The following is a 27,971-nucleotide window of genomic DNA, read 5'->3' as shown; positions in this document are numbered from 1 at the left end:
GCAGTGATAAAGTCGCAGCTGAGGCGAAGGGAGGAGGGGGCCGCTGCCGCCATCTTGTGCGAGGAAGCGACCGGTCCAAGAAGGAAGGAAGGAAGGAAAGAAAGAAAGGAAGGAGGAAGAAGGGCGGAAGAGAGAACCGGAGAAGCAGCCATCCATCCATCCGCCCTCCCAGAGTCCCCGCCGCCTTCGCCATGAACCCCGAGTAGTGAGTGTCCCCGGCTCAGGCCTGGCTCCTTCCTCTGGGGAAGGCTGGGAGGGAGCAGCCAGGGCTGCCTGCCTTGGCCTCTGCCTCAGGCCCAGGAGCAGAGGCAGGCAGAGAGAGATCTAGACTTAGATATAGAGATGTACTTATCTACCTGTACTAGATAGGTCACACTTAGATATAGGTATCTATACTGTATCTATATATACTACTTATACTTAGATGTATAGGTACATTTATCTATATATACCATATATGTGTTATCTATGCTTATACTGTCTATACTGAGGTATATAGATGTACATATATATATATATATATATATATACACACACACTCATCCCTCCATATTTGCTGCTTTGATATTTGCGGATTTGATTATTCATGGATTTGATTAAGATGTTCTCTCTAGGGATATCTAAGTCCTCCAGTGCAACTCTATGGTCAACTTTAACTAAACATTGCACTGAAAGACCTAGAGATTCCTAGAGATACTATTCTACTAGGCCTTTGTAGCTCCTCCAGTGTAACTCTATGGTCAGTGTCTGTCGGACGTTGACCACAGAGTTGCGCTGGAGGACCTAGAGATTCCTAGAGAGGTGTCCTTTCAGGTTGAAACATGGTGCTTTTGTTATTTGCGGTTTTTCCATGTTCACAGGGGTCTTATCTATATATACACTATCTATACTTATATTATTTATACTTACATATATAGATATACTTATATTATCTATACTTAGATATATAGATATACTGTACTTATCTATCTATATAGATAGAAAACAAAATAAAATACAAGTTTTACACATATTCCTCAGCTGTAATCCTTAGCAACCCTCTTCCCCTCTTCTGTATGCTATTCTTATTGGGATGGATGAAAACAAATGCCCATAGGGAAACCATGCTTGCCCATAGATGTACATAGGGGAATACTTGGCTATAGGAAAACATTGGGGAATACTTGGATATAGGGAAACATTGGATAATTCTTGCCTATAGAGAGTCAATGGAGAATACTTGCCGATAGGGGAACATGGGGAATGCTTGGTCATAGCAAAACAATGGAGAATACTTGCCCCTAGAGATACATAGGAGACTGCTTGCCCATAGAGAAACATAGGAGAATACTTAGACTCATAGAGTTGAAAGAGACCCAAGGGCCATCCAGTCCAACCCCATTCTGCCCTGCAGGAAATCTCAATCAAAGCACCCCCCCCCCCTCAAGAGATGGCCATCCAGCCTCTGTTTAAAGACCTCCAAGGAAGGAGGCTCCACCTCTCTCCTTTTTTCCTGGAGCTTCCATCCATTGTTCCAGGTCCTATTCTCTGGAGCAGCAGAAAACAAGCTTTCTCCATCCTCAGCTTGCCCTTAGGGAAACATTGGATGTTTTCCCTATGTTTCTCTATAAGCAAGTATTCCTGAATTTGTTGCTATGGGCAAGCATTCTGCAGTGCTTCGCTATGGGTAAGTATGGTTTCCCTATGGGCAAGTACTGTCATTATTATTATTATTATTAATACATGTGATTACATACTATTGTTGTTGTTGGGTGCCTTCAAGTTGTTTCCAGCTTCTGGCAATCCTAAGGAGGTGAACCCATCATGGGGTTTTTCTTGGCATCTTTCTTCAGAGGGAGGTTTGCCATGGCTGCCATCTGAGGCTGAGAGAACATGACTTGCCCAAAGTCACCCAGAGAAGGGCTTCCAATGGCCCAGCCGGGATTCGGACTCTGGTCTACAGAGTTGTAGGTCCAATACATACTTCAGAAATAATCCAGTTTAAGACTCCTTTAAGGAATCCTGGGAACTGTAGTTTTTGTGGTACCTGAGCTCTCTGACAGAGAAGGCTGAGTCTTCCCAGAATTCTCTGGGATTGAGCCAGGGCAGTTAAAGCAGATTATTTAAAGTGGTGTGTTTTGGACCCAGAGGCTACATCCACACTGCAGAAATAATCTAGTTTGACTCTGCTTTAGCTGCACTGTCTCAATGCTGTGGAATTCTGGGAATTGGAGTTTGTTGTGGCACCAGAGAGGAGCCAGGGTAGTTAAAGTGGTCTCAAACTGGATTATTTCTGCAGTGTGTTTTGGACCTCAGTTGCAGTCACTTCCAAGTTAAGATGTCTAGAGAGCCAAGCATAGTGTGGCGGCTTGAGTGTTGGACTAGGAGACTGGGAGACTAGGATTCAAATCCCAGCTCAGCCAGGGAAGCCCACTGGGTGACTTTGGGCAAGTCACACTCTCAGCCTCAGGATGGCCATGGCAAATCCCCTCTGAAGAAATGTGCCAAGAAAACCCTATGATAAGTTGGCCTTAGGAATACCATAGCTCAGAAATGAGTTGAAGGCACACCATGCCACCATCACAAAGATGTATAGAATCAGGATATAAATGGTTGTGTTTCCCTTTAATGTTCAGTTCAGACACTATATCTCTGATTAATATCAACAGTTCCTTTTCTTCCCAAAGCTTGTGCCTTGCCTCAGGGGCTCCTGCAAGACACCTGAATATATTCTGTTAGTTTGAAAGCGGAAGTGGCTGCCCAGCTGGGCAAGTAGTTGAAGCAAGTCTGTCAAATCCTCTTCATGTTATATACCTTCTCCGTTTATATTTCGGATCACATCGAGATTAGACCTCAAAATGTGTATTATGTCTCAAACATGTTGTCCATTTAAAGCACAGAAACACATGTGTTAGCAGTGTCAAATTAACAGGGCTTTCCCTTTGGGATTTTATCTTATGTAGAAAAGGAATGTAGAGACCTTGCATTGCTTCAGGCTTCTGTGAGAGGTTCCTGTTCATTGAAGTCTAGGGGCTTACTCTAGAGTTGTCACTGGTAATAAATTCTTACAGCACAAATAGCCACACCTTTGTGGTTGTGTTACCCTACAAAGAGAAAGGGGCATCATCTTTTGGTTAATAAGTTCAAAACAAAAACAGCTGCAGTACGGTCAGCCCTCCATATCCACAAATTCCTTATCCACAGGTTCAAGCATTGACTACTTGGAAGTATTTTTAAAAATACTAATTCCCAAAAGCAAACATAGATTTTTTCCATTTTTACACAAGGGACACCATTTTACTATGCTGTTATATTTAACAGGGCTTGAGCATCCACAGATTTTGGTATCTATGGGGGCGTCTGGAACCAAGCAATACCAAGGGCCTCCCTCCTGTATACACATTTGGGCAGTCAATTTTCTACAGAGAAACTTCTGTCTCTTTCTCTCTTTAACTCATATCCTGTTGAACATTAATAATAACAAAGTATTGAGAAGTTGATTTGGTTAAATGGGGTTAACGTTCTATAAGCAGTAGCTTTAAATGGTAAACAACAGAGTGTTGCGGATGTGTCAAACTGTATCTCCTGTCATGGAATTGCCTGATGCCTATTTTAATCTGTTGCAGCAAAAAGAACAGAGTTTTGCAGCGCTGAAAAGGAATAAGCTTATTTGGCATAAGATTTCGTGAACTGCAGCTCCTTTAATCGGATGCAGTTCTTACTTACTATACTGGTTAGGAAGGCAGCTGTTGCTCAACACATCTGGAAGATGCTAGGTTAGATGGCTGCAATATGCAGTGTTCTGCGCAGGTATTTTTGGGCATCTCTCTTCTTTATGTATGCAAAGCTAGTGACTTAGAGTCATAGAATCATAGGCCTGTTACAGACTGCCAAAATAAAGCTGCTTGGGGTCTCTTTGGAGGTATGCTATTTAAATGATGCATGCGTCCTAAGAATCCGGAAGCTGCACCAAAGCTGCCCTCCAGTGCTTAGGAATGGAGTGTGGCTTTGGCACGACCTCCGGACTCTTAGGACACATGCATCATTTAAATAGCATACCTCCAAAGAGACCCAAAGTAGCTTTATTTTGGCAGTCTGTAACAGGCCATAGAGTTGGAAGAGACCTCAAGGGCCATCCAGTCCAACTCCATGCTGCCATTAAGGAAGACACCATCAAAGTACCCTTGACAGATGGCCATCCAGCCTCTCTTTAAACACTTCCAAAGAAGAAGACTCCACTACACTCCAAGGTATCATCTTCCACTCTGAAACAGCTCTTACTGTCAGGAAGTTCCTCCTAACGGTGAGGTGGAATTTTTCCCCTGTAGTTTGTTCTAGGTCCCATTCTCTGGACCAGCAGAAAACAAACTTGGAAATTTCCATAACTTGGAAATGATTTGAAGGCACACAATACACACATATGGCCTAGGACAAGATGTGTGTTCTCAGCCTTCCAACTGCAACTGAGGCTGGAATGGAACCTCAGAACTGATCTGCCTTATAGAGCTGCTGAAATGGTAATGGAAATGGCCATATAACTTGAACGCTAAAAGCTCTATATCTTAGTGCCTGGCTGTGCAAATTCAGTGAGGGTCATTTTTACTGATAAACCAGAATTCTAAAGAGGGTAACTATTTGCTCCTAAAGGTGTCCCTCCTGATTCGTGGGCGATCCATTCTGTCCGCCCCCCCCCTTGCGAATCAGAAATATTGTGGATGTTCAAGCCCCATTGGTTATAATGGTGGCGCGGTGCTGTGGGTATGCGCACCATTTTGGACCTCCTTGCTGGCCGTCCACAAAGGATCAAAACTATGGACTCCCAAATCCGTGAACAGGGAGGGAAGAGTATAGTTTGAACTCTCTAAGGAAAAAAGATGTAATCCTGGGGGAAATCTCAGGTGCCTTGAGCCTGAGTGTAAACTTTACAAGCTGGTAGAGTCAGAAGAGATGGTCTTGGTTTTGTACAGACCCAAATCTTAAATATTTGAAATGGTTTTCTTTCTTCAGGAGGGAAGCCTATTATCTCCTACAGAGATCTGGGATTCTGAATAAAGGGGGCACTGTCCCGAAAGAGTATGCATGCAAGGTTTGGTTTTAGAAGGGTAGTTGTGAACAAATGGTCCTCTTCCAATAAGCCCTGAGTGTGCCCCAAGGGTTTCTCTCTGGCTCATCAAATATGATGGGATTTATTGTTTTGCTGCCCTTAATTTTCTAGGACACCTGGTCATTTCTGCTGGGTTTTGTTGGCTGTCTCCGCAGCTGCTAATTTCCTCATCAGGGAACTGGAAAGTGATAAGAGACCTGCTTTTGGGTGCTAAGTTGTGGTGCAGCCTGTCAAGTAGGTCAGAAGTACATTATCTACGTGAAGCCTGTAACAATATGCTGAATGTAGGGTAAGCGGAATAGGAGTTATTTCTGTATGCGTATGTGCCTTGTAAGTCGCCTGTCGACATATGGTGACCCCATGAATTCCCTAGGGTTTTCTTAGGCAATGAATAATCAAGAGGTGGTTTTGCCACTTCCTTCCTCTGAAATAGATCATATATACTCAACTGTAAGTCAGCCTCACGTATAAGTTGAGGGCAGATTTTGGGGCCATAATTATGCATTATGATATGAGCCATGGGTAAATCACAGGTAAAACGCAGGGACATGTTACAAAGGAACTCAAAGATGAAGTAAAGGAAAATGATGAACTTAGAAAATTCCAACTCACTTAACTGTTTGGGATTATACTAAAGGCTGGATGGATGAGAGAGTAGAGAGGGCCACTGCTTCCAGTACAGATTACTCTCTTGCCTTTCACCAGGGGATGGTTCCTTTTTTAAATAAGAGTTGAGGTACAATACTTACATTGACCCTTGGATAAGTTGACTCAGGTTTTTGGGGTCAATACTTTGACTAAGATTTCTAGACTTATGCATGAGTATAACCAGTTGGCAGTACAGCATCTGACATTCGTTGATGATCTCCCATCCAAGTACTAACCAGGTTTGACTGCTTAGCTTCCAAGATCAGACAGGATATTGGGTATATCAGCTCTGGGGTTATGTTTACCTGAGGGTAAATACTTGAAGAGGTTCTTTGCAGTCATGCTGATTATGAAGACTGGAGTTTGGAAAGAATTCAAAGATAGAGCCCTCTTAGTCTGTAGAATCAGAATGTAGAGAGATCTTGTAGCACCTTTGAGACTCGTTGAAAGAAAGAAATTGGCAGCATGAGCTTTCGTAGACTTCAGTCTACTTCTTAGCATCTGACGAAGTAGACTTTAGCCTAAGAAAGCTCATGCTGCCAATTTCTTAGATTCAGTGAGTCTCAAAGATGCTACAAGATCTCTCTATGTACAGAGTTTGGAAAGTTGTTTTTGTCCCATGCTGTTTGAGGGATTCAAGCTGTAGTAGTCCAAAGTTGTCCCATTTACAGCCTCTGAGATCCAGAGTATATAGACATGTGTCTGTGAGACTGAAGTGCCTAACTGGTCAAGAGTAGCTGTGGCTGAGAGTCTGTGGCTGGACCTGAAAAGGGATAGGCACTCAGGTTCAGCTCTCCTGCCCTGCACTCCCTTTGCAAATGGCATTGCCTTCCCCCGCTTTCTGAAGGTTAGGGATTAGGAAGCGTCCCTCCCTTTGGTGCTCAATAGGAAAAGTGCCAGCACATCATCTCGTGACTCGCCTGCTTCCTGTCACCTCTCCCCACGCTAGTCAAACACTCTGCTTAAGAAACTTCCTTCCTTCTGACTGTTGGCTGTACTTGCCCAGTACATAGGAGAGAAGAGAGGGGTATTGAGGCCTTGTTAGCTTTCAGGGGGATCCCAGGCAGTTTGCTATGGTGATGTTGTGGCCCAGCTGGGATGTTGGTTTTACTTCATTGGTTTCGAGACTTTATGCCTGATATCTTTTGTAGCCTTGAAGGGCCTGCTAATAAGCTGGTGGTCACAGAATCATAGAGTTGAAGAGACCCCAAGAGCCATCCAGTCCAACCCCATTCTGCCATGCAGGAACTCTCAATCAAAGCGTCTCTGACAGATGGCCATCCAGCCCCTGTTTAAAGACCTCCAAAGAAGGGGACTCCACCACTCTCCGAGGGAGTGTATTTCACTGTCGAACAGCTCTTACTGTGAGGATGTTCTAATGTTTAGGTGGAATCTTTTTTGGTGTAGCTTAGATACACTGTTCTGGGTCCTATTCTCTGGAGCAGCAGAAAACAAGCTTGCCCCATCCTCAGTGGGACACCCCTTCAAAGATTTAAACAGGGATATCATATCACCTCTTAACCTTCCCTTCTCCAGGCTAAACATCCCCAGCTCCCAAGTTGTTCCTCATAGGACATGGTTTCCAGACCCTTTACCATTTTAGTTGCTCCAGTTTCTCCACATCCTTTTTGAATTGTGGTTGCCACAACTGGACACAGTATTCCAGATGAGGCCTGACCAAAGTAGAATAGAGTGTCACTACTTCCCTCAATTTAGACACTATTATTATTATTTATTATTATTATTTCTATTGATGCAGCCTAGAATTGCAATGTCTTTTTTAGCGGCCGCATCACACTGTTACTCCTGTTCATGTTGTGGTCCCCTAGGCCTCCCAGATCCCTCTCATAGGTAGTCCTATCAAGCCAGGTGTCCCCCATCCTATATCCACACATTTCATTTTTTCATCACAATAAAAATCAATTAGACTTTTGATGATGGAAACCACATCTCTGGCCTGGCTGGCAAACTGAAGTGGATTTGCAAACATTGGTCAAGGTTAATTTCTGTTGGCATTAGTGCTGCTAGTACAGATTGGACATCCCTCATCCAACATGCTTGGGACCAGAAATGTTTGCCTATCCCAGAGTTAGGATATTTTGAATTTTGGTATACACAGCTGGTGTAGTACGTACCTGTAATGTATTTGTGAGGCAGGAGCAAGATGTGAGGATATGTGAAATGGCAGGAGGTGTGGATTCATGCTAAGCACTACTTTTAGATTCCCATCAGATTTCACAGATCCTCTGTCTCTGTCCAGCCTTGCATATTTTGCTGTCAGCTGTCCACCTCCACCTTCAAGGTGGCTTCTTCTCTTTCATCTCCCTCCAGTCTCATGTCTTGTTTGCTTGCTACTGGTGTTGTGTATATGAAGAGAAGCTGGAGAGAAACTGAGGATCTGAGAGATGAATGATCAGGAGTACCACAGCCATTACCTTGAAGGTGAAAGTGGATGGCTGGTGGCAAAAAGTTTTGCTTTGAGGTTTCAGATTTCTGGATTAGGGATGCTTAGCTTCTATAACATTCATGCACAGTTTAGTTGCAGAGAGTGAAGGAAGGGAGAAACTTGGGGAACCGGTGTGTAGAATGTAGCATCCCTAGCTGGAATCCTGTTGGTTATTTCCAACTAGAGTAGACTGAATAAATTGTTGAATAGTGAATCAACACACAAGTGAATCCTGTTCATTCTGTGGTTCTAGTCTTTTGCTGTTATGTACATTCAAGTTGTTTCCAACCTACAGCAACCCCAAAGCAAACCTATCATGGTGTTTTCCTGCCAAGATTTGCCTTCTTTTGAGAGAGTGTGATTTGTCCAGGATCCACCATTGGGTTTTGATGAGTGGGGATTTAAACCTTGATCTCCAGAGGTGTTCAATCCACTACACCACACTGGCTCTAGCTCTAGTCTACTCAGGGCTAACAATAGGATTTAGGCCACTGTCTTGCTTCCTGTCACATTCCCACAAGTAATTCGAGATCTTTATGGTTTTACTTTTTGTAGTATTTGATGGTTAGTGCAGTTTTCCCATTATCTCTCACCACTGGATATGCTGGATGATAGAGGTTATAGTTCAACAACAGCTGGGGAGTCCGGATCTAACTGAAGTCATTTTATGTAGCATTCCATCTTGAAAATAACTGCTAGCTGAAACGTTTTACAGCATATTTTGATATTAGAGCATTTGAGTTTGGTCAAGGAAGGAGGAGGGAGATTCAACTAAGGAGTTTATCAGACAAGGGAAATTGGAAGTATAATCCGATGGCAATCCGAACGCAATCATGGGGTTTAACGTTATTGCCTGATAGACTACCACACACAATTTCGGGCAATGGGAAATCAGTCCGAACACAATCATGGGGTTTCACATTATTGCGTGATAGACTACCACACACAATTTCGGGCAATGGCAAGCTATTTTCGGGCAATGGGAATTCAGTTTGAATGCAATTCAAATTCACATAAATTCGCTGAACTAGCAAATTCACGTGAATGCGTTTTGTCCCTACTTTCTTTTCATTTGAAATTAAGAGAAATTCCTCCCGTGTGATAAACTGTTATGGGAACAGGAAATGCAGACATTGAACTCTGAGGACCCTGGTGTGGCCTGATCTAGGTTTCTGTATGGCAGTGGGTTAGGTTGGGTGGCCCTTGTGATCTCTTCCATCTCTATGAGTCTGTGATTGATTACAATTGGATGCTACCTTTCTTCAAATGAGCTCAAAGCAGCTTTCATGGTTGTTTTCCTCCTCTACACTATCTACACTATAACCTTGTGAGGGAGTTCAGTGTGTGTGTGCGTTTGTGTGTGCACGCGTGCACCTGGCTCAGTAGTAGTAGTAGTAGTAATAATAATAATAATAATAATAATAATATAAAATATTTATTTGTATCCCGCCTCTCCCTGTTGTTGGATCGAGGCGGGTTTCGTGACTCAGAGGATCTGGATTGTCGAAAGTTTCAGGCAAACATTCTCGCCATTGCATCTGATAGTACTTCTGTAGTTAATCACCATCATGTCTTTAAATGTTTTTTGTGGTCATAAATCTACTCTGTGTTGTTTTCTTCTCTCCCTCCCCGCCCCAAAGACTTTGTCAAAGAGCTAGAATTTCTGGGGAGGCATCTATGCTCTTAGCATTCCTTGGAACACTGTCGAATTAGGAAGCCGATCAGTATTAATGAAGAGATGGGAAAGGTTTGGTCTTTGTATCCATATAAACCTCCATATGATGTGTGTCTGTTTTTTCAGTGACTACCTGTTCAAGCTGCTTCTGATCGGTGACTCTGGTGTGGGAAAGTCTTGCCTCTTGCTACGGTTTGCAGTGAGTATCTAGTCCCACCTGAAGTGGCAGCTTTCCTACCATTCTTGGTTTATTGCAGTGGTCCTCAAACTTTTCAGCTACTGTTCCCTTTCCTTTTGGGCAACAACCCTAGTGTCCCCATGTCTATTTCTTGATATTAGGTCTACTGTGCTACTGCAAATTCAAAACAACTAATCTAGAATGCTACTCCCTTTGTACCCAGTCACCCTGCAACCTAGCAGCTGGCTGACCAGCAACCAAGAAGCCTCTTACCCATGCCACTCTTCCAGCAAAGGCCAATGAGGGCAAGAGGCCCCTCAGTTGCTGCTCAGCCAGCTGCTTAGTCACTGCTCCCTTTTCATATAGAAGTCCACCCTTGTCTGTCCCCCCTGTGCTCTTTTCACCAGCCTAGCACAGGGTAAAAATGTTTTGCTTACATTGTATTTCTCAATACATTGGCAATCATTAGCCCTTACCAATGTACTGAGGATCATCCAATAGGCCCACATCTATTTTCTGCCCACTCATCTACTAGTTATTGTATAGCCTCATTTAATGCATGGACTCTACAGTCATCCTACACTGATGTTATTCCTTGTCAAATGGTGTTCCAGGCCTATATTTACAGCTGTCCCATAGTCTGAGCCCAATCAGTCAAATTAAATTCAGTTACTTTAAAAATGTATGTCCCTCCTGTTTGGTGAGGGTTTTCAAAGTAAAGAGTGGGGGTTGCATTCTTCCCTACCCTCATGGGTATAGCAGTGATTGCCATCTCCCTGTTAATTGTGAAACTCCTGTCTGTTTCTCATGCTGCTAGGATGACACCTACACGGAAAGCTACATTAGCACCATCGGCGTGGACTTCAAAATCCGCACCATTGAGCTGGATGGCAAAACCATCAAACTGCAAATTGTGAGTGTCATATTGCCAAGCCAGTCGGCCAGTGACCAACTTCTTCAAAGCTTCCAGAATAGGCTATAGGAACAAGAATCAATGTAGGACCAGAGGCTTCAGGTCAGATGTAAAAGGAGCTATGTGTATCCCCTGTGTTACCTACTTTTGCTTAAAGCATGTTTCTTTTATCCTTCAGCTGAAAAGGCTTCCAAAATTACTAAGGGAAAAGGGAAGGGGGAAAAAGATAGAAAAACTTAGGTACTAGTGACAAAGCACAATTGTAGTGCTGCTGTTTCCTGGCCTGTTGCAATTACATTTGGTAGCTGGAGAGAAGAGGTAAGTGAAGAGTAGTGATGAAGTGGTAGAAGGGTGAACCCTTCAAAAATCTTCACCCCAGGGTGAAGGATCAAAATTCAAAATGACCTTAATAGATTGGAAAGCTGGGTGAAAATTAACAACATCAATTTCAACACAGAGATATGCACGGTACTGCATTTAGAGCAAAAAAATGAAATGCATAGGTATAGGATGGGGGACACTTGGCTTAAGGAAACTACTTGTGAAAGGGATCTAGGAGTCCTAGTAGACCACGCTGAACCTAAATCAGGAGAAATATCCTGACAGTAAGAGTTGTTCGACAGTGGAACACGCTTCCTTGGAGTGTGGTGGGGTCTCCTTCCTTGGAGGTCTTTAAGCAGAGACTGGATGGCCATCTGTCGGGGATGCTTTGATTGTGATTTCTTGCATGGCAGGGGTTGGATAGGATGGCCCTTGAGATCTCTTCCAACTCTATGATTCTATGAAAAATCCCCTGTCCAGAATCTCAATCTTTGCCCCAAACTTGCTAGGTAGCCTTGTGCAAGATACCGTTTCTCAGTTTTAGATCTATCCTTCTCTACAAAATAATAATACAGTTTATTTATAGACAGCTTTTCCAAAATAGATCAAAGCAGTGTACAACAGAACAAAACAAATCAATTCAAAATAAAACATAACATAATACAATCATAATCAAATGATAAAAAATACTAAAATTACAATTAAAAACTGTTAAAACCATACAACTATTAAAACCCAATACAAACTAGCCTTAGATATACCCTTTAATACCAGCTATCAAGGTACAGGGGGTCCTTGGTATCCACTGAGGTTTGGTTCCAGGACCCTGCCCCCCTTGAATACCAAAAGCTGTGGTTGCTTGAGTCCCATTAAATATAAACGCCACCTCATTTCTTCTTAGATTCTCATTTCCCAAGTAAAACACTGTGCAGTTATCTGCTTCAAAATTTCCCATTTCCATCCTCTCTTTGTTTGCTCAACCTGAGTATTAGAGTGTTATATGCTCCATTTCTTCTTTTACAATGTCTAGTTTCCCCAATTTATGGTTCTCACATTCAGTGTTCCTGTAATGTGTGTTATGTAGCTTTAGACTTGCCTTTCACCTCTGAGAACATCAACAGGTGAATTTCTTTTGGCTTGAGTCCAGTTGTGTCATTAGCCACAGCACTGGTCACAGTTGTCCTCTGCTGTACCCCAGAAGCGAAAAGTCCCTTCTGATCTGGGAGTGTCATCTTCTGGCACCATCTCTTGTTTCATTTTGGATCGTCTCCTCAGAATTTTCATTCAGTAGGGTTTACCATGCCACCTTCTGCACAGTATTGACAAGTATTGTCTTTGAGAGACCCTCAGCCAGTCTCACACTCCACTACTATTGCTGCCCAGTAGCTGTTTGGCACATTCAGTCTGGCTCTGTAGCAAAATCCTATCTGACATAGGATACCCTACCAGCAGCACTGCTACCATCAGCATAGCCTCTTCCCTCATAGGAGCAGGCACTGTTGAAAGGTAATTTTTTTTAGAAATCTAAGTTCACAAGGCATACAGCTTCTTCCATGACATAGCAATAGCAAGTATATTTCTATACTGCTTATCAGTCCACTTAAGCACTCCCTAAGTGGTTTACAGTGTGTAGCTAATTGCCCCCAACAAGCTGGGGACTGATTTTAGCGACCCATGGAAGGATGCCAGGCTGAGTCGGCCCTGAACCCTTGCTGGTATTGAACTCACAACCTTGTGGTTTGTGAGTGAGTGGCTGGAGTACAGGCATTTAACCAGTGCGCCACCAGGGCTCCTCATGGTGCTGAGATTAACTATCTTCTCCTTTTCCCTCTCCAGTGGGACACAGCGGGGCAGGAACGATTCCGAACCATCACATCCAGCTACTACCGAGGGGCACATGGCATAATTGTAGTATACGATGTAACAGATCAGGTAATGGATCAGCAGCTCTGTGTGTGTGTGTAAGAGAGAGAGAGAATGATTGATTGATTGATTGGAGCATAGCTGAATGTGACAATATCATGTAGAGACATCTCAGCATTGGAAGAGCATGCAAGTCTGGTTGTCATACACACAGAAGCTGAAATCCCATTGGTGTTTTACACATGCTTAAAGTTCCCTAGTGTAAATGGCTGGATATTTTTGATTCAGGAGCAAAGTAGAGTTGTGCATGTAGTGCCATTACGCATGCAAAGCTTCTTCTCAGTAGATGAATATCCATCAGCCACTGCTGAAATTTCCTGCAATGCTCCTTCAATTATGCATTCAGCTGTATGATGTTGCCATTCAACCCAAGAAGAGTCATGCACCATCGTCAATGTATAGTTCTGTGGTCAGAGGTTTATACTAGGCAGACGATGGTCTGTGTCACAAACCAGATCTATGGAATATTGCTCTATGATTTGTTGGAAAAGGTGCTCCACATATATTTTTAATGTTTCTCCATATCCATTTTATATTTAAAACAAGTGTATATTTTATTTTTATGTTTTTTATTTAATGTACTCTACTCTCTTGTGCTTGTCTGTGACTATAATAAAGATTTATTCAGTCACACTAGGCAGCCCCAGTTTAGGATCTCAGTCAGGATATCCAGTTTTGTGTTGAGAGGAAGGATTTTTCTAGGTCATCCATCACTCACAAAGCAGTGTTCCAGTTTTGTTTGGATGCATAAAACTACATAATTTTATTTATGCACATAAAATCATGCATCCACTTTAGAACTAAAATAACAAAAACAGTAGTCAAAAAAACTGAGTGAGATTAAAACACATTCTTCAGCAAATTCTTGGTGTCGCCAAGTTAAAATAACGAGGCAAAGAAATAAGTGTTTTGGCTTGGTACAAGAAGAATAAAATAGGAATTCTCATTGTTTCAAGAGTAGATTCCCACATTGGAGTGTTGCCACATAAAAGCCTCTTTTTATTATGTCTGCATAAAGCACCTTTCCTACTGAGTTAACTTGGGAGAAGGGTCTGTTGATTCTAATGCCTGGGATCAAAGAAGAGGTGCTCTTTCAAGTATTTGGGGTTTTGGGTGTTTTTGGGGAATATGCAGAAAGTATCTTAAATCAAAAGGCCTTTGTCCACCTAGAGGCTGTAGAATGCACACGTGTCATTTAAAAAGAGTAAATGTTCATAATGATGACAGCAGGGCTCTTAATGACAGCAGAGTGTAAGTGAATAAAGCTCTGTTCTTCACAAAGAAGTTGTGACTTCAGTCCTTTATGGTATCTCCATCTCACTTGTTAGCTTTAATCATAGGTCTTCTCCTCTTGTGGAACTTAGGTCAGTAATCATGACAACTAGGAAATTCCGTAAGGCTAAAGCGCTTGGGCGCACTGACCTTGCTTTTAGTGTTATACATTTTTATGAAGAAACTGCTATCGATCCAGAGTTTATCATGGTGTCTTAATGTCATCATATGGTTTGGCTTGTCTGTGCCTCATCCTGTTCTCTCTTGTATTGAAACTGCAGGAATCCTACAACAACGTGAAACAGTGGCTGCAGGAAATTGAACGCTATGCCAGTGAGAACGTCAACAAGCTCCTTGTGGGCAACAAATGTGACCTGACCACAAAGAAAGTGGTGGACTACACAACTGCCAAGGTTTGAACAACTGAGGGCAGGACTGGCACGGGCAAATCCTACCAATTAGTAACCTCTTTCATCCTGCTGTCTATCTCCTTAAAGCCTTAGTTGTACTCACAGGAGAATCATGTGATAGGATGGATTATATACTTCAGACTTCTGATGAGTCACTTTTGCATACTCCTCCACATTATTTTTTTTACAAACATAGACCTCCTTGCATGCAAACACAAACAGAAAATGGATTTAATAGAGAAATTAATGAAAGTCTTTATCCCAGGCATTTGCCTGCTGTGCCGCCATTCATTTTAGCCTTCTACCAGTGCTTTCCTCTGGTTCCTCAGAAATTGGATTACCAAAGAGTTCAGGAAGGCAGTGGTCACAAGAGTTGGAGATTCAACCTGGTGACTTTTCTCTGTACCCCAAGATCAAGCAGAAATTAAACTGAGATCTATTGATTGATCTCTTTATACCAGGGGTAGGCAATCTTTTTGAGCCGGGGGTGCTTTCCTCCCCGCAGACACTTGGGGGGACCGAAGCCAAAAATTAAATAAGTAAATTATATTAGATAATATAATATACACACAACACACACACACACACACACCACAATCTGTAGATATTGTGTGTATGTATATGTGTGTGTGTGTGTAGACACACAGCAACACAGATACATACACACAAGATATATACGTGTGTGTGTGGTGTGTAGTTTGTGTGTGTGTGTATATAAAAAAAAAAAAAAAATATATATATATATAATTTAATTATTTATTTTTTGGCTTCGTCCCCCCAGTTGTCTGAGGAAAGCCTGTATATATATACCAGGACAAATGTAGGACTAAATTTTCAAATAGAAGACACTTTTTTTTAAAAATGGAGGACATGTGAAAAAATTTGCAGATTTTTAAAAAAATGTTAATATAAATGCATGTTTCTGAGGCTTCTATAGACAATTGCCCCCCAAAGGCCCCGGCGGCAATCGGCGGCAGGACTGGGCTGGGGCCGGTCCCAAGGCCTCGCCGGGCTGCATCCGGCCCGCGGGCCGCAGGTTGCCTACCCCTGCTTTATACAATACAGGAAATTACCAAAGATTTTCTTCCCTCTCAGTTGCTTAATAATAGCAGCAGCAAAAAACATTTCTTTGCCAGTGGAGAATGAGCCATTCAGGCAAGGCAGGTAATCACATGATCTAAACTGAGACTTTTTCATTGGATCCGTAGGTCCTCCACACAGTTCTTTCACCTTGCCTTCACCCACACCTGGTTATATCAGAATTCCTCCACTGTTTCTTGGCCAATTTAGTTTCATACCTTATTGCTTTTCTTTTCATTCAGTTCTGGATCTGAAGTTCATAAACAACATGAAGATAAACATAAATAGTTCATCAGCTACAGAAAATTTGAAATGGAATGTATCCATACCATCCAAGAGCAGCCTATCCAAAGTAGCAGTGCATATTTTTCCTTCTTTGCACAATTTGTTGCTTGGATATCCAACCCTCTGAGGCGTTCAACAAGCTCTGCACAGTACGCTTGGCTGTCTTTCTACTTACAGATTCATGGTCAATTACAAGAAGAGTCATCTTTGGACCATCTAGCAGTTGATTGACCTGGCAGCTCTGGTAGATTTGCAGACAGGGTTGATAGCTCTATCTCCAAAGTGAATTGGAAACACCCACTTTGAAGATCTGATGGCTCTTGCACATCTGTTGGGCATCTTGGTTTCATGCATTCACTTAGTCACCTGACCACAGTTTCATTGTCATCCTCTTTGGTGGCTGTTGACACACTTTCAAGCTCATATTGCCACTTGCTGACATCTCATAGTTTATTTCCCCCATGAAGTCAGGTTTTCTCATCTGTGGTGGATGAGGAAGTCTTAATTTGTATGGAGGGGTTCCTCTCGCTTTACTTTATCAGATAATCTTCATTACAGATACCAGTCTCTTGGATTGGGGGCTCACTGTCAGGGCCTTTTAGCTCAAGTGGCATGAGATCTCCCTAAACACGATCACTACATCAACTTGTTGGAGCTATGGGCAGTCAGTTGGGAACAGCTTCACTTGCAGTGTATCATCACAGATTCACTAATGCTGATCTGGTGGAACAACCAGGTAGCCAAATCTTACTTGATTAGATGGGGGGAGGATCTCTTTAGAGGGAGACTTGTCTGCTCCTGACAATGGGCAGAGAGGAACATCCAGTCCATCGTAGCCCAGTATATATGGGGGAACCTGAGCAAGGAGCCAGACTTCCTGAGTTGCCAGACTCTGGACCCAGGGGAGTGGAGTTAAGACATGGGAGTCTTTCTCATGTTCAGCTTTGGTTCTGTTCTCTTGAAGTAGATCTTTTTGCATCCAAGAGAAATGCCAAAATTGTGTTTTCTCAGTTCTGTTCTCCCAGAGCAGAAGCCCTTTTCTCATCTTGGCTTCCTGGCCTCTCTTTCCCCTTCTAACCCTGCCCCCCCCCCAATCTTGAGGTTTCTGAGGAAGATCAAGGGGGTGGCTTTAGACATTCTCTACTGGCAACCACAGTGGCTGCATCTGCTAGTTCTAGCATGGTTGCCACCTCCTCTTCCTCACCTGTTATTACAAGCTCCAGTTCTACATCCAGATCAGCTCCACCTAGCTAAAAGGCTTCTGAACACAAGTTTGTTTATACCTTTCTTTCTTCCTGCTGCAAAATGCACCATCAGAATCTATGAGTTCACCTGGAGATCCTGTCACCAGTAGACTTTCAGGATATCTCTTACACTGTCTTCGGTAGGGTAAAAGAAGTCCTGGAGTTTTTTACAGTCAGGGTTAGATATGGAACTTAAGACTAACACACTTCACACCTTAGTACTGGCCTCTGTCTTGCCTTCTATCAATAAAGCTTTAATATTCTTTCACTCACATATAAAATGTTTTTTGAGAAGTATCCTTGCTTTATCCTATGGACCATCAATTTCCATCCTAGATGCTCCATGAAGTTCTGAAAGCCCTTATGAAGCCCCATTTGAACCACTGCAGACAATTTTCACTTGCACGCCCTCCCTCAAAGTCTTCTTTCTCGTGACCATCAGTCAGCCAAAAGAATCTCTGAACTGGCAACTCTCTCAGTAGCCTCTTCTCAGTACAGGTTTGACTCAGATTCTGTGGTTCTTTGCTTGGATCTGGGTTTTCCCTCCCAAAAGTGAACTTGTCTTTTTACCTTCCCCAATCTTTTATTTATTTATTTATTTAGTCTCCATCCTACTCATGCTCTGGAAAAGGAATGGCATAACTGGACCTCCAGAGAGCCTAGCAATCAGAGGCCCTTTTTAATTTCTTCCTATCTCATAAGGCAAAAAAGGCATCTGTTTCTATGAATATGAATACTAGATGATTTAAAGCATGTATTTTACAGTATATAAGTCTCTTGATATTCCTAAATCACATATCTGCAACAATTTCTGCTAATGGACCTTTGGAAAAGATTTGTGGAGTAGCTATTTGGGCTGATCCCTCCCCCTTCACCAAGCATTATAAATTGTACAGGTTTGCATCTGCAAGAGCTTCTTTTGGTAGGAGGTTTCTCCAGCAAGTAGTCCTAACCTAGTTATCCTGCACTTTATTTTGCTTGCCATGTTCTTCCCTAAAGAATAGAGGCTTGGGTATATGGTGGATGGTTCCTTCTCTGCTGGATGGTAATTGGGAGCTTGCTGTAAAGATCTGTTCTTGCCAAGAAGGAGACATCCTGGTCTACTCTTATGGTGGCAGTTTTCTTTTTTCTGGCAGTCTTTCCTGCCCCCCCCCCCCCCCAAATCTGGCTTCTGTAGGGAACTGTGTGGAGGATCTTGGCAATGAAATTAAAAAGTATTTATTTAGATCACATGATCTTGCCTTGCAAGAGGTTAACCCATTTCCTGTAGAGTGGTGGAGTCTCCTTCTTTGGAGGTTTTTAAATAGAGGCTGGATAGCCATCTGTCAGGAGTATTTATTTCATTGTGCATTCCTGCGTAGCAGGTAGTTGGACTGGATGATCCTAGTGGTCTCTTTCAAATGTAGGATTCTATGAAATTTTCTTCTCTTTGGGCAAGAATGGACCTTCATAGTAAGTTCCCAATGTACCATTTTACTTCCTTAAATCAGGCTGCTTAAATTAAGAAAGAGGAGTGTGAAAGGGATCTAGGACTCCATGTAGATCACAAATTGAACATGAGTCAACAGTGCAATGCAGCAGCTAAAAAGGCTAATGCAATTTTAGGCTGCATCAATAAAAGTATAGTGTCTAGATCAAGGGAAGTAATAGTGCCACTCTATTCTGCTTTGGTCAGGCCCCACCTGGAATACTCTGTCCAGTTCTGGACACCAGAATTCAAAAAGGATGTTCAGAAACTGGAGCGTGTCCAAAGGAGGGCAACTAAATTGAGGAAGGGAAAGTTAAGAGGTGATGTGATAGCTCTGTTTAAATATTTGACGGGATGGCATGTTGAGGATGGAGCAAGCTTGTTTTCTGCTGCTCCAGAGACTAGGACACGGAACAATGCATGCAAGCTACAGGAAAAAAGATTTCACCTCAACATTAGGAGGAACTTCCTGACATTAGGAGGACTGTTCAATAGTGGAACACACTTCCTCAGTGAGGAGTCTCCTTCCTTGGAGGTCTTTAAACAGAGGCTGGATGGCCATCTGTCGAGGATGCTTTGATTTGGATTTCCTGTATGGCAGGGGTTGGACTGGATGGCCCTTGGGGTCTCTTCGAACTCTATGATTCTATGTGATATGAATTGGTTATAAGCTCCAGTTGTGGTGGTCTTAGCCTCTTGTTTTGCATCTTGTTCTGGTTAATGCATCATGGGAAAACATGGTGCTTCATGGAAGCCTAAAATCCGCCTGCCCCTGCCCAGCCTATCTTCAGAGGCAATTGGGAGCCTCCATGAACAGGAAAGGCTCTCAGCAATTTATCTTAGTGTTTCAAATTGTGCTCTACCTTTATAACAAAGACCATATATTAAAATAATCTCATTAGAGATCAAATTGATCTGGGAATTTTGAGACCCTTCCCACGGATGTCATGATGACTAGGCTGAAATATTGCCTTATGTACAGAGTAGCAGATTGAGGTTCTGCTCTTCAATTGTTCAGTTTTCAGACACTTCCAACCTTAAAGCAGCCACAAGGACCAGAAGCAAGTTTCTTTAATTTGGTTTGATTAAAATAATAATAATCCAGTCCTTGCTAATCTGACATTTGAAGTTCTTGCCGTTAAAAAGCCAGCCATAAAGTTCAACTTCTCGACCTGAGACTTTGGATTCCTTTCCCTAATCTTCTTCTCTTCTTCCTCCTCCTGAAGGAATTTGCGGACTCACTGGGGATCCCCTTCTTGGAGACGAGTGCCAAGAATGCCACCAACGTGGAGCAGTCCTTCATGACAATGGCAGCGGAGATCAAGAAGCGCATGGGCCCTGGAGCTACTGCCGGTGGAGACAGACCCAACCTGAAAATTGACAGCACTCCAGTCAAACAAGGAGGCGGTGGCTGCTGCTGAGGGACATGACAGTGATGGCGGCGGCTATGGGGGGAGGGGGGCTGGAGCCTGGGAGGAGAAGGAGCCTGCCCTTCTCTGCTAGTATCCAGCCCCTGTTCTGCTTTTTTTCTTCTCTGAAGGTGGCTTTTCCCGGATGATACCTCAGCGGAGGGGGACGGGGCCTCCCTCCCCTTCCAGCTCAGCTGCTCCAAGTGCTGTTGAGCAGCTTTGGCCTATTCTTTTTCCCCCACTGTGGGTTGGGGGTGTCGGGGGGGGGGGGGGGAGGGACGGGGGGTTTGGGGGGGGCGGGAGACAAGTCAGATGCTTCCTCTGCCCCATGGTGATGCCTGCCCATCTGCCTTGGTAGGATCCACCCTACCTCATAGGCCAGGTTTGGGCAACGGTTCTCTTTGCTGGTTTTGTTTTGCTGTCCTTGCTGTTTCCTTCCATTCCTCCTCTTCCTGCCATCCCCTGGTTGTGATTTTTCTAAAACAGGGGAGAGCTTTTGTATTCTTCAGTTTAGTCTCCCCTGTGCCTGCTGCTCTACAGATCTTTCCGTCTTTCCTGTGGGCAAGCCTAAGCTGCTGCGTGTTTCTCTCCCCCGCCTTCCTCAGTCCTCCCATAGACATTTGGTCAGTGGTTCACCAGTGTGTAGGTTTTAGATGGCGCCAAGGGCTGGGCTGTACATGTACGTCTTTTTCCCTACCCTTCTGGCCCCCCCCCCCACTCTTTTTGGGGCGAGAGGGGCTGTGAGCTATCACACTTACTCCCCATATGTGATGACTGCTTTCTTTTTGACTGTGTTGGGGACTTGGAGTCTCCTGCTGAATTGTCCCTCAATTCCTACCATGGTCTTTCCCCCCATATCACTACATCACATTCTCCCACACCACTATTCCTGAAACTCCTCCTCTCAGGGCTTCTTTCCCCAGCCATTCCACAGCCTGCTCTAGGAATGGACATTTTTTGGCCTCTAGCAGGATTAACTGGTATCCTCTGGCCTCTCTCCCTTCCTAGCATTGATGCTTCCTCTCTCCTAACTGGTGGATGGTGTGTGTCAAACTAACACGGGAGGAAGGGGAGATTTTGGGGTGGACTGGTGCTGTGGCTTCCCCAGCTTCTGCATTCTGTAGTCAATGAATGTATGTTTGGACAGCTGGGCACTCTCTGCACTACGTGAACAGCTTCAAGCATGGGCCTGTCGTGGCCCTGATCACCTGCAGCCATCTCAACAGGCTTCAGAACCAAACTTTCTCCCACCCATCACTCTGTCCGTTTCTGGTATTTGCAGGGCCCTGTAGTTGCCCCCACCCTTTTTCTTTTGCTACACTTTTCCTCCTTTTATCAATGACCAAATCAAGGCCCATCCGTCCACCTGGTGCTGGGCTCTCGCTCCCAAGAAAGCTGCATTGTGTGTGTGTGTCTCTCTCTCTAGCACCAAGAAGCTGGTTTTTTTAAATTGCCCCACTGACCCATTTCCCCCATTATCTCTCTTCCCTTCTCTTCCTTTTGTCTCTCCCCTTCACCCCTATTTAAGGAATGTCAGGGACCCCACTGGACCAGGCAGTGGGTGGAAGGTTTTGTTTGTCAGCTTTTTTTCACAAATGAAATTAAAAACACAAATGAAAGGAAAAGGTAAAAAAATAAAACATAATAAGCCTCTGCAAAATGAGGGACTTTCAGGCGTGCCTATGTAATCTTTGTTTTCCTTAAAGGGATGTGAATGGCGGGCTGAGGATTACTGGGGAATAGATGAAGGCGATATAGTGGCTCCCTTTTAAAATGTTGCACCTGGGGAGGGAAATGTTAGTGCCCCTAGCCTTCCTAGCCATGGAATCACTAACAGTGTCACCCACTCACTCTTCTTCCCTTCACAGTTAAAAGCCACCACCATTGGCAGGAAACAGGGAGAGGACTTGCCACCATGTGGCAGTTCTACTTTAAGCTGCAAGAGGCTCTTGTCTTGTCCTGGGTGAATTGAGAAGAATTGTCTTGCGTTGCTTTTGGTCTTGAGCATCTTTCCTCTAAAAGATGATAACAGACTGGGAAGGTACTCCAGCTTTGCTTTGGCCTCTTATGACAAATATACTCTCCAGGTGATGGTGCCAGGTGTGTGTTATTTTTATATGGTATAGCCACTGCTGTATGTCTCTTTTACATCTAGCCAGGGCTGGGAGAAGCACTCCCCACCAGTGACTGATTTTTATTATACAATCCAGAAGTGGACAAGCTTTAGCTACTCGTTTCTCTTGGTCTCAATAGTATTGTGCTAAAATGGCAGCAGGGCGGGTGGTGGTGGAATAGTTGGTTCACTGCTGAGGAAGCAGGAGAATGCAAGACTATGAGTTGTGCAAGACAAACACTCCAGAAGGGAGTGTAGAGGAGTGATTTTGCTATCAAAAATGGGGATAATTGTGATGGTTTCTGATTGTTTTTTTAAGGGGTCTCAGAGTCTCGCTCCCTACACTCCAAATTGCACAGTGATGGAATGGGACTTGCAGCAGGGAGTTTTCAGTTCCACACTCTGTTGTGACGCTCACCTTTTGGTTTTGTCAGTGTTGCCATCTCCTAGCCATGCCTTAGATTAAAGGCTGATTTAGCCCACCTGGGTTCTAGTGGAAAGAGGAAGAAACCTTAACTTTCTTCACAATGTATAATTTTAGGCTTGTCATGCCATGTCCATGTCATACCCTGGTATGTGGTGGTTCAGTGGTTAAGATGCCAATTCTGATTATTATAAAGTTGGCATTTTGAAGCCCAAGTCCGTGTGACAGAGTGAGCTCCAGTCACTAGTCCCAGCTTCTGCCTACCTATCACTTTGAAAGCATGGAAATGCAACTAGATAAATAAGTACCACTTTGGTGGGAAAGTAACAGCATCCCTGCAGCCATGCTGGCCACCAGAGTCTTCTTCAGACAATGCTGGCTCTTCAGCTTAGTAACAGAGATGAGCACCACCTCCTGCAGTCAGTTATGACTAGACATTCAAGAGGTAACCTTTAGCTTTTCAGCATGTCCCTTCCCTTTGGCTTTTTTTTCTTGAGCCTCAAACATTTTGTAGGTGAGTTGTTCCACACGGCTCCTTGTTAGTTGCTATCAGGATAGAACAAGCAAGAATCCATTACCACCACTTTGTTGTTATTGTGCACCTTCAAGGCAACTTCAAGTTATGGCGACTCTCTTGCGGAGGTTTCTTGACAAGATTTATTTGCAGGAGATACTGCTTTCCTTTTGGTTAAGAAAGTATGACTAGCCCAGAATTACCAGGGGTTTCATAGTTGTGTGGGCATTCAAACCCTTTTCTCCCAGAGTTTTAGCCTAACAGGCAAACCATTGCACTTGTTCATAACTGCTCCATATTCATGGTCCTGAGCTCCATGGTGACCATGAAGCAGTAACTTTGTTGTAGCTGAGTGGTTCTGAGTCTGGTCACTGCTTTAGATTTATGTTGAGCAGAAGAGAAAGGGACAATATATCAGTGGACAGAGATGGCTGACTCTATACATCTGCCAGGAGGGGGATGACCATTGTCCAAGTATAATGTGCTATCATATTTCAGCCCACAGAAAAGCTATACTGTCGGCTCTTCTTGTACACTGATTTTTAATACACGGATTCAAGCATCCACGGTTTGAAAATGTTCCAAAAAAGTATAAATTTCAAATACCAAACCTTGATTTTCCATTTTTTGTAAGGGACATCATTTTGCTATGTCATTAAATTTAATGGGACTTGAGCATACATGGATTTGGTTATCCGCGGGGGATCTTGGAACCAAACCCCAGCGTATAACAAGGGTCCTCTCTATTTCTTAACATGAATGTTAATGGAATTGTGCATAAAACTTCTTTTAAAAAGCCGCTTCTAGAATGGAGCAAAGAGCCACGCCACATATTTAAAGGTTAGCCACTGACAATCCTTGGTTTGTTATCCCTTTGGAGACATTAGTTGACAGTGGTTCTACTGTTTCACGTCTTTCATGGGAGTTTGTGAAGAGGTGGGTTTGTAAGTTCCTTAAATTTAATCACCAGCCTGAGGCTTAGAAATCAAATGCTGCATCCCAGTAGTATTTCCGCACTTGCCAAGGGCAGGTTATGGCACACAAAAAGTGATCTCAGCTAATTGGAAAATGAGGCATTTTCTACCAGAAAAGGGAGCTTTGTGTCACCGTGAAGACTAACTTTTTTATTTCAGCATCAAATTTGATGGACCACAGCCCTCTAGATGTGTGGAGTACAACGTCTATGGAGAGCACGCAAAGGTGGGGGAGAATGTGGCATGTAACAGAACTGCAGCACATGACTGGCATGGCAAGGGTAGTTTTAATGGTGGGCAAAAAAGTAAGAGGACAAAGAAGAGTAACACCTGTTACATCCCAGCAGAAGTAACCCTATGTATGGTAGTCTGGGAGATATATTAAATTGTTAATAAAAAATAGTCCTTGTAAAACAGACGAAGACTTTCTCTTGGAAAAAGATATTTGTACAGTTGGCCCTCCCTATTTGCAGATTTGATTCCAGCGCAACTTTGCCAGAAGTTGACCATAGAGTTTTGCTGGAGAATCTAGAAGTTCCTAGAGAAAACACTTTGTAGGTTCTCCAGTATGACTCTATGATCACCCTGTGGCAGATGTTGACCACAGAGTTGCACTGGAGGACCTAGATTCCTAGAGAGGTGTTTTTCTCAATTAAAAAGAATGTTTTTTTCATTTGCCATTTCTCACATTCACAGGGATCTTTCAGCCCTAATGCCAGCAAATGTGGGGGGACCACTGTATACACAAAATGAACCACATTTGCAAAACGCAGCCACAGCCTCTGTGCTTTTGCATCAGGAAAACCTTTAGTTGTTAAGGTTAAACATGCCAATGCAGTCCCAATTTTTTTAAAAAAATGTTTTATCTTTTGGGGGGGGGGCTAGAAACCATAAATATTAAAAGTCCCATTCCCTTGGCTCTCTTTTAGGATTCCTCATCCAGATAACACATCCAGGGGTAGCCGTGCTGGCCATATAGCAAAGTACAATATCCCAAATCCACCAAATAGTGATGCCTTTATTGGAACAACCAAAATGCACACTGTACATGTTGCAAGCTTTCAAAGCTCCACTGGCTTCTTCATCAGGCAAGGTGTTCAAAACCATACAGGAGAAAGGGAAAAGATGACTGCATTGGCATGTTTTACTTAACAATACTTAAATCTTTCCTGATGCAGAAGCATGGAGGCTTCCAGAGAAATTCAGTGTTCTCTTCCTAACAAAGGGGCTTGTAGCCTAACAAAGGATTTGACACAAACTGGATCCCAAAGGCAGTAGCTTCTTGTCTTGCTCATGGAATTTAAAGTGTATTTCCTGGACTTTAAGAATCTCCCAGGATCTAACTGACCAGAAGAAGGAGAGGCCCACCCACATGAATACCCTGGGATTCGAATCCTGGTCCCCAAAGTCATGCAATATTCAAACCACTACAACCCACTGGCCCTGGTGGGTGGCAAATGGTTTACAACTGACCGGCTCCCACAGGACCTCTTGACTACTTGCAAAGAAGGCTAACTATTATTATTATTATTATTATTATTATTATTATTAATAATAATAACTGAGGTGGACCTTTGTCCCTAGGAATGTCTTAAGGCAGACCTATTTTACACTTCATGCCTAAGCAGTTCTGAATATGTGTTCACAGCTCTGCAAATCTGAAATACTATAGTGATACAGCGTAAGGTCTTTGCGCAGAGACAAAAGGTGAACAGGGCAGATTTTTCCCATATGGACAAATCTGAATGCAAATTTTCTTGTCTTCTGTATGACTTTTTCCTACTCCTTTTTGCAGAGTTAGAACATTATCCCAAAAATATGATAACAATTCATGTTGAATCCTTGCTGCTTTTCTCCCCGCCTGCTTTGTTTGTCGTGTGCCGTTTGAAATTCCAGGGCAGCAGTGCTAGGCAAGAGTCCAGGGAACCTGCAAAATTAACCGATCGATTTGCAACATAAACCCCAAGGTATTTGGGGACCTCCCTCTGCTGCTTCATCAGTGCATTATCTGTTGTGATGTTGTGACCCTTCCTTATGCAAAATTCAAATTGTACCAAGAGAGAACAGAAATGTCAAAGGCCCCAGGGTTTTTTAATTTAAAATTTAAAATTAATTTTTAAAAAATCACACTTTACCAAGTTTACCTTCAACCATTTTGCCATCTTCACACAGCAGTCCTATCATTTCCTTGTTTTTCCTTTGGCTACAGGCATAACCAAAAAAGCCATTTTTATTGTTCTTAACCTTTCCAGCAAGCCTGAGCTTGTGCTGTGTGTGTTTAATGAGTTACGGTGTAATAATATTATACAATAATATAAATGCATTTGTAGGGTGGGGAGGCTTCCCAGTCCCAGATCTTGTTGGATGCCAATGCCATCATCGCTGATGGGAGCTGGAGTCCAACACAACCTTGACTTTCCAGTCTTGGGGAAATATCATTTGCTTTGAGTATTCATAGTTTTGGAGAAGGCTACTATATTGTGAATAATCTTAGCTTTGGAGGGCTGCGTTGAGACAGTCTTTCAAAAACTGAAGCTTTATTTTAGGCTGGATGGTCTTTAAGCATTGAATGGATGGCCATCTTTTGGGGATGCTTTGATTGAGAATTCCTGCATGGCAGGAGGTTGGACTGGATGGCCCTTGGAGACTCTTCCAACTATGATTCTATCGTAAGAGAAGGGTTAAGAAGTGATACGACAGCCTTGTTTAAGTATTTGAAGGGGTGTTGCATTGAAGATGGAGTGAGCTTGTTTTCTGCTGCTCCAGAGAGTAGAACATGGGACAATGGATGGAAGCTACAGGAAGAAATTCCAGCTCAACATTAGAGTGGAATACACAGCCTTTGAGTATAGTGGCATCTCCTTCTTTGGAGGTCTGTAAACAGAGGCTGGATGGCCATCAGTTGGGGATGCTTTGAGTGAGAGATCCTGCATGGCAGAATAGGGTTGGACTGGATGGCCCTCTTTAGGGTCTCTTCCAACTCTAGGGTTCTAAAACTGTGCTGTACCACTTGTTCCTAAGGGAGCCAGCAGAGGGCACTGGTTCACTAGTGATATCTTAACATTCCTACTTGGGAGGATTGCCCCATTGTGAGTCCAGTTTGCTTTGCAGGAGGCAGGCAAGGAAATGAGCCAGAGTTTGCCTTCCTCAGCACTACCTGCCCTCCCTCCCTCCCTCTCTGGGGCTCTCAGAACAGCTGGCAAGGGACCAAGGGATGCCACAGAACAGACTATTTCTGCTGATGGTGATCTATGCCATTGCCTCATTTCTTGCAAAGTACAGGACTCTTGTTTTTATCTGGCAGGCAGCAAAAATTAAGGTCAGTTCAAGGCAATGAGAACTGCCTCAGTGTAGCAGAGGAGCACTTGCTGGATTTTCTTGGTTGGTTTGTAAACCATTTCAATGTTGTTTCTTCACCGGTTTTCCTATTCTGTCTGTGACTCCTTTGATGGATGTAAAAATACCTTTGGTTGTCTTCACACCTACAAATTTCTCTGGCTCTGGCAGCACTTCTGATATTTTTATTGCCTTACAGTCTCCATTTGAACCTCTCAGCAAACTTTTACAACTTTAATAAAAGGTACTACTTGA

At 43.3% G+C, this 27,971-nt stretch overlaps 1 protein-coding gene across 1 annotated transcript; it reads left to right on the top strand.

Annotated features, from left to right (window-relative positions):
* The first annotated feature begins 20 nt into the window (after positions 1-20).
* Positions 21-27,971, top strand: RAB1B (RAB1B, member RAS oncogene family). The gene is made up of 6 exons (XM_042439752.1): positions 21-205; positions 9,979-10,051; positions 10,848-10,943; positions 13,101-13,196; positions 14,741-14,872; positions 20,173-27,971. The coding sequence occupies exons 1-6, from the start codon at positions 192-194 to the stop codon at positions 20,365-20,367; spliced, it is 606 nt and encodes a 201-aa protein (XP_042295686.1). The 5' UTR covers positions 21-191; the 3' UTR covers positions 20,368-27,971.

Source organism: Sceloporus undulatus, chromosome 9 (assembly GCF_019175285.1).
Source record: "Sceloporus undulatus isolate JIND9_A2432 ecotype Alabama chromosome 9, SceUnd_v1.1, whole genome shotgun sequence".
NCBI classification, from domain to species: domain Eukaryota; kingdom Metazoa; phylum Chordata; class Lepidosauria; order Squamata; family Phrynosomatidae; genus Sceloporus; species Sceloporus undulatus.
Note: the sequence above shows the minus strand (reverse complement) of the source record. Positions and strands in the feature narration are given on the sequence as shown.